Below are 7,504 nucleotides of genomic sequence, written 5' to 3' on the forward strand. Positions count from 1 at the left end.
AAATAATTTGAAAAATCCTGAGGTGGTTATTTTTCTTGATATTAATGAACAGACAAATAGGTCAGAAGAAGTGTGTGTTTTTATACTTTCTATATTTAATTTTACACTCAATTTATCTAAAATTAAAGATAAAGGACAATTTTTGATAGACGCATACCAACTTTAGCTATATTTTCATGTTCTTAAAATAAAAATAAGACATACAATCGAATAAATAGATTTAAACACATCAAACTGCAGAAAGTTATAAAATCCAGAATTCCAAACGATAAATTTTTATTACACGCACGCACATTCATTCGAGGATGTTATTAAAAATTCAATTGCTATTTCTACTATTCGTGACGCAAAGTTTGAGTGACGATCACCAAATAATAGTGAAACTTGATCCAGGAGAAATAATAAAGACTCTAGCTTCGGAATCCTCTATGAAATACCTGCAGAAGTTGGCTGATGTTTTCGCTAAAAAGGCTGCAGAAAAATTCGTGGACGAAATCAAGAATAAGGAGTACGAATATTTAAATAATGAGTGAGTATTGAAAGAAACATATTTTTATATTTCTAGTTACGTTGTTTTAACCAAACAACTAACACCACAATGACTATGACCAATCAATCAGTATCACTAACCATGATTACTCTAAAAGGTTGTTCAATGAGTTCCTTTAAAAAATTGGCTAATGTAAAAGCAATACATTAATGATGTACTACATTATAATTCGATAGGCTTAATCATATATTTTTTGAAATTTTAAAGTAATTCATTCATAATTATCCACAGTCATCGCAATCACGAAAAGGTTCAAAAAGCAGTTCTAGATGAAGACAAGGCATTTGCTCTCTTGCAGAAACCTTCACCAGATGGAGACAATTTAGAATATGACTCATTGGACCTGACAAGAGAAGAAGAAACTACGAAAAAGAGTATACCAGTTAGAGGTCTGATGAAAGTCAATGGGAAATACGTAAGAAGATTATTGGGATATTTTTAATAAATTTTTTGATCATTTTGTTTTATTCATGAAAGCAAACTGTACGTAATTTGGTGTCATTAACTAAAATAAAATTAAAGGTGAACTATACTAATACATTATGTAATATATAATTATGTTTTCATCAAGGTACCAATTTGTGATTATAACATGAGACAATTTTTATAAATTAATGAGAAGTATGAAATTTTTGATCTATCTTGGAAAACTACCATAATGCTCTCTAAGCAAAGTATACATTAAGAAAAGTACTTAAATACTAATGAGTCGTCTAAAAACGGAATCAAACGATTTTCTCCTTAGCAATATAACACAATCTACCAGGAGATCAGAAATTGAGAGGAAATCCGCGAAGATCGTCGCCGCTATAACTCACAGCCAGCATGAATTATTGATGGCCGCAACAATACTGGGTGCGGGATATTACGCGATAAATAAACGGTATGCCTGACGTCTAAGAATGGGAGGGATAGACGCTTATATGAAATTTGAGCTAAAGGGTCTCGTGGAGAATCCTTTAAGTGTCTTTATGCTGGTAGCGTATAAACTGATACGGAATACGCTTGAGAAGAGGCCAAGGATGGTAATTTTGTAGATGTTTGTGGACTGAAAATAATAAAATATTCTCCAAATAATGGACATGTAGGCAGCTGTGTTAAATATGCGTCCATTATGGACTATGATTATGACTATGACTATGTTTTCTATTATTGAATTCCTATTAAGGAAATTTTAGACTGCTTCTTCAAAACATAAAGCACAAAAGCAGAATCGATTGCCAACCGAACATAAATTATATGACAATTTCCGCAGACATTTCGTGTACGATAAAATATTTTCAGTTCGATTCTCAAGCCGTAGATACAGGCATTGTTATGAAACTGCGAGCATTCGTCAAACCTCAATGCGTCTAGACATCTGAAGTCGGCTTTATATCATGCTCTATTTTTGTCCGTCTGATTGATTGTTGCTATACTTGGTACTGCTATTTCTGTATTGGATATTAAAAATATTGCGATATTTTTGTTAACGGAAATGCAATGCATTGTGGTAAATGTTAGTCACTTTTGTTGGGTGCAGCTGAATCAACTTTTGCGCATAACAGCACATTATATGAAGATATCTAATAAGCATTATATCTCTTACCATATGCAGTTGATAGTCCCAACCTAATTGAATTCTCTTTATTCCAAATAATAACATATACTTATTGAGAATAAATAAATCTACAAATAAAACACCTTTTTTATTCTTGCGAAATAAGGTTAATCGTTATAAATATAATTCGATGCTTCTTCAACATCTGAAATAGTTTAAAATAGTAAAAAATGCCTAACCTAGTCCTTTACCAACCTCCTCACATGAGTTCCCAATTGACAACATCGTTTATCATTCAAACGGTACATGATCAGTTAGCGTTTAAAATTCAGCTTTACCAGTGATACATTATCGGTTTCCCTTTAATATTTTCAGCTTAACCTCTCATTCATACAATAGCCTGAAACATTGACACAATGCAAACCAAAACATATCAGCCACGATCTTTAATCATGTCGACTCGTCAGCGATGTCGGATACATCCATTTGCTAATTACTGATCGAGTGATAAATGTGTTTTAACTTCAACCACAGGAGAAGTCTGATTTAAACACCATTGGAATTCATCAGTTCTGGGTATTGTGTAAAATTTGAATACAAATTGACAAATGATAGTTCGTACGGAGCTATCATTTGTTTATTTTTTCTATTATAATTTATCTTAAGATACAGTGGCAATTAACCTAAACTTATTTTATAAATACTAAATTCTGTCTTTTTTTAATTAAGTGTAAAAATATTACTTATTATAAATTATAGAATATTTTAACAAATAATTTTCGAAGTTTTTAATATTTTTCAGGCATCCCGAAGTTTTTAATATAGGCTTATTGGGTTCTATGTCATATCTTCAATTTATCATTTCTTAGTCATGTTAATTGTTAGTACCGTTCTTTAGCTATCCTGTTTAGACCTACAAATAGAAACTACATGGTGGCTATATCACATAAGTATCCTTATTTTTTGTTGTTTTCTTTTACCAATAGTTTGTACATATTCCGGAACGGGCTACAAAACTTCACCCATAACATAACATTACAATAACCGGATTGCTAGCGTTTATAATCCGGTGTCACTCATACTTATTGCGGAAGGCGTCTAAGTGGATTAGGGGAATTAGTGTCGGATCAATAGCGGGCTGAATTTGCAGTGGTGGAGAAAAACGCCGCGTTTTTCCAGCGTTTAAACGTTTATAACGTGATTTATGCGCGTAAAATTATGTACTGTAGGTATAAAGGTGTACATCATATATATGATCATACTAGTACATACTATCATGTACTGACTGAATGGTATTTGCGCTGCCCATCTCCAAAATAGAAACTGTACCTAACAACTAGTTTGATTAACAAAAAATTCATGCATTTGTAAAACTTTTCAAAAAATAGGTACTTATTATTTTCAATGTTGGGTCGAATACACAATGCAATAAATAAATTTATAGATTTGAACAATTTTAATACAACCTATCGGGTGTACCTACGTGTGCGTCTTTTCCTAAATAATATTACACACAGCCGCATTTATTAGCGCCAGTACGAATACCTCCTTACATTCGACCCTCACTTCGTTATTTAGTTTTACGCCGTTTCTTAATATTAAGAAGTGTCCTTCTATCTCCAAAGACCCAATATAGAAAACAATCAAACTTCCCGAAAGCTATATTCTTTACCAATTCAACTCCGAATGGAACATTCCAGAATTTTCTCTGAAACAAATAATTTTTCTGCAAGATATTTCACGCAAAGAACCTATTACATCAGCATAAATACATTTCGTAGGCGCATATCATTCAGCGAACGGCGGGCGCTGTAAAAGCGCCGTAATATGAAAATAAAAAGTGTTTTCTTGTAGAAATAAAAAATACCTACTACGAGCAATTTCATTCTCTATAGCAAAATAAAAAATCTGGGTCAGGTAGCTTGTACGTACAAACTCTTGTGTAGTTGTGGAGATAGGTTTGCTAGATGTGATGAATAATAAAATGGAAGGCTCGAAACTGAGGCGTGCTTGATTATCGACACATATTTAAACAGAGGATATATACTACGATGAACGCCATCCTAGATACTGCGATTCTGTAAATGTACTGTACATTTTTTGGTTACGATTTTGTTTATTATCAATTAGCCTATTTTTTATTCTCTTAATTATCTTGTAAAAAATAAATTGAAATAAAAATAGATAGTTGCATAAAAATGCAACGCGTATATTTCGAAGAAAAAGCATCTGTTTTATTAAAATTTTCAAACGTAAGTATGGTAAAGTCTCGTTTAACTTCACAAAATCCTTATTTCCACTTAACGGCATACTATTAACAAGTTATGTGTGTACAACATTTTTGTTTCAAATATTTATTTCAAATACAAACCATCTAGTATACTTACGTCCATGTAAACGATAGTGGATGCAATTTGATCAGGTATTACGACTGCAGAATACTTACAGCTATAGCGGATTACATAAGCGCTTTTGATATAAAGCCGGCTTTTATTTCGGCATAAATAATACATATTCTTATTCATCTAGTATTTAGTATATCTGTGTGAACGTGGATGCAATTTGATGCAGCCTCACGACTAGACTACACTCGGTTGTAATAGATTGTATGGCTGTATTTGATACCTTGATTGTTTACGTATTTCGTGTTATTATTGGTATTATTGGTTATATATAGGTTTATAGGTAATATGGACTTTTTATTATTTATAACATTGAATTTCTGTGATTTTTTAATGAAAGAATAAAAAAATACTTTATTGTACAGATTATATAATACATTTCACAAAATTAACAATATAATATAACAATGTGTAGTAGGCGGCCTTATCGCTGGCAACGATCTCTACCAGGCAACCCAGAAAAGACGAGGAAAATAAATGAGTCAATAATATTGTTTGAAAAAGTTTTAATAAGCTGTGGTAAAAGATCGGAGTCTAGAATGAGATTGTTAAGCGGACAATTCAAAGCTTCTTTCCAAATAAAAGAAGCCTCTCATAAAAGAAGTTTGCTCCTCCAAAAATCTTCCTCCAGTATCATCATCTTTTTTTTCTACCCCTTCAAAACCGGTCATGATGAATTTAAAATTATCTGGAACAAATAAACCTTGCTTTAGTAAGTCATAAACATCGATTTATCGGTTGTTCAATGTTAATCTTTACACAAATAAATCTGAATTTAAAATTATGTTGTATACATTGTATGAATTGTAAAATAGGTACTCGTAATTGCATCGAATTAACATTATTAAATTGAACAAACGACGGCTATCATTAAGCAAATCCAGTCATTGCATAATGAATTTCAGTCAATCTGGAACTTCATAAAACTAATTAAAACAATGGCTAAAGAACTAAAAGTGCAAATTTTAATTATGCGGTCGCATTGTTTATTTAAACAATAGTTTAAAGTTGGCTGAAACTGAAAGAACAAAGGGTATTGTAGCCGATTCAAAGGCTCCACGATGATATACAGCCTTCGACGGCGTTTACTTATAAGTTGTTTAAGATTTATGATATTTTCCGTTTATTTTTAACGGGCGAGCTGCTGCATGCGAGCATTTTAAAACAGTTAGAAACTAGTTTTTATTTAGTTTTAACGTTAAGTATAATAACTGTGGATAGACAGATTTTTTGCATAGTTACTTATGATTACAAAATACAAAAGTTTTGCTTTAAAATTCGATTAAAAATATCAGCCATTTTTTTGTATGCATATCAAGCTTTAAAATATACTTTCTTTGCAATTTTCAAACATGTATTGTTTTTTTATCACAACAAATAGAAACATTTAAAAGAAACCAGTAGCTCGTCTATAACGAACCCCAAGTTTTGATGACAGAAGCTGTCTACAACCCTCGACCATTAGCCAGGCGTGGACAGGGGGCTTCGGACACTGTTAAATATTTTTATGTTTACCCTAATTTCTTTCGGCGTTATCTGCATCTATGGTGGCTTATCTACCAATGTGTTAATTTGACAAGGAGAAAGCAGGAAAATAAATTATATTTTCTGCCTTTCTACTTATGTTGTAAATGCTATGTGAATGTGATTTTTTCTAGGCAAAGTATTGACTTCTCTTGAAATTTGGATAAATCGAAATTTACAATAAAAATAGATATTTCAGTACAATACTATCGGTAATCATGATGATAACAATTAATATACAAAACTTAATAATTATTAAATCTATCTAATTCTAATAATTAATATTATTCGATGTCGATAAAAAAATTCAATATTTTTAAATCATTACTGAACAAAACAAAATTAATAAAATAACTAGAGACTAACACACAAATGTGTCCCAAAATCCTGTACAATCTCGAAAATTGTCAAAAATATACATTGTACGTCCCTTTCCTCTAAGTACCCTCATATGATTCGAGTTTAATATCTCTTTTGAGTGCATTCTTTTAGGAAATGGCATGCGAAAGACGAAGGGACGACAATAGGGTGGAACTGTAGGGGAAGCTAAGGTATAGGTATTTCTATATATAGTGAATCAATCAGGGTGTCTGATATAAAAGGTTTTAAATATAAAAGAAGGATATATAGACGATGACATTTTAAAGCGTTTGATATTATATAAGTGTTTTGGGTAAAGCAAATTCTTCTCAATCGAAGTCATATTGTACCAATTCTTACCGCATTTTAAGTAAAGGATCAAGTGATTTTTGCTATTCGTTTGGAAGCCACGTCATAAGGGTCCTAATTTTGGTTCCTAAATAATTTTTCTCTATCTCAATGTTCTATGTATTTTTAAAATGTAACAAAAAAATCAATGGCCAATGCTGCATCATGAAACGTTTTTATATGGGGACAAGGGGAAGGTGACGCCTTTTATCACAATTACATTAAAATATCTTTCGAGTATGAAAAAAAAAATATTTAGCTTCATGTATATTCGCAGAGTTCCAAAATATTATAACTGTAAGTACCCTCTCAGCGTTGTTTATCCTTATTTTTATTTTCGCAAGCCCATTTCACATATTAATCGTCCGAAAACAATTACGTACACCCTTTTATTCTTAATTTCAGATTATCCAAGCTGTATTCAGTTATAAACATATTATCGTCCAATGCCCTAATCGCCCGTGACGTCATAAATTACGAGTCAGAACTGGGATTTAAAAACAAGGGTGAAAACTATCCCTCTGTGGAGGAATGTGGTGCAAGGAGACATGGTAAAAATTGATAGTGATTGATGGTACTTTTAAAGATTCTCTTGAGAGCTTGCGGTAGGTCTTGAAATGTATATAGGGAGGGGATCTCCTATCTCCTGCCCTTTATAGATATCAATAAGGAAAAATAAAAATATACATAGGCTATAAACAGTTAAGTTAAAGTCGTAAAATATTTCTGTGAATTGGTAAAGGGATGTTAGTTGTAGAGTGACTCGATTTTTTTTTATTT

The 7,504-nt window shown here is 31.8% G+C and overlaps 1 protein-coding gene across 1 annotated transcript; it reads left to right on the forward strand.

Moving 5' to 3' along the window:
* The first annotated feature begins 305 nt into the window (after positions 1-305).
* On the forward strand, positions 306-992 carry LOC149904330 (uncharacterized). Its single transcript, XM_090107005.1, has 2 exons — positions 306-529; positions 758-992. The coding sequence occupies exons 1-2, from the start codon at positions 306-308 to the stop codon at positions 990-992; spliced, it is 459 nt and encodes a 152-aa protein (XP_089963131.1).
* Positions 993-7,504: the final 6,512 nt, after the last annotated feature.

Source organism: Colias eurytheme, chromosome 11, assembly GCF_061535395.1.
Source record: "Colias eurytheme isolate Ceu_HAF_F1 chromosome 11, ilColEury1 Martin Lab GWU primary, whole genome shotgun sequence".
Lineage (NCBI taxonomy): Eukaryota > Metazoa > Arthropoda > Insecta > Lepidoptera > Pieridae > Colias > Colias eurytheme.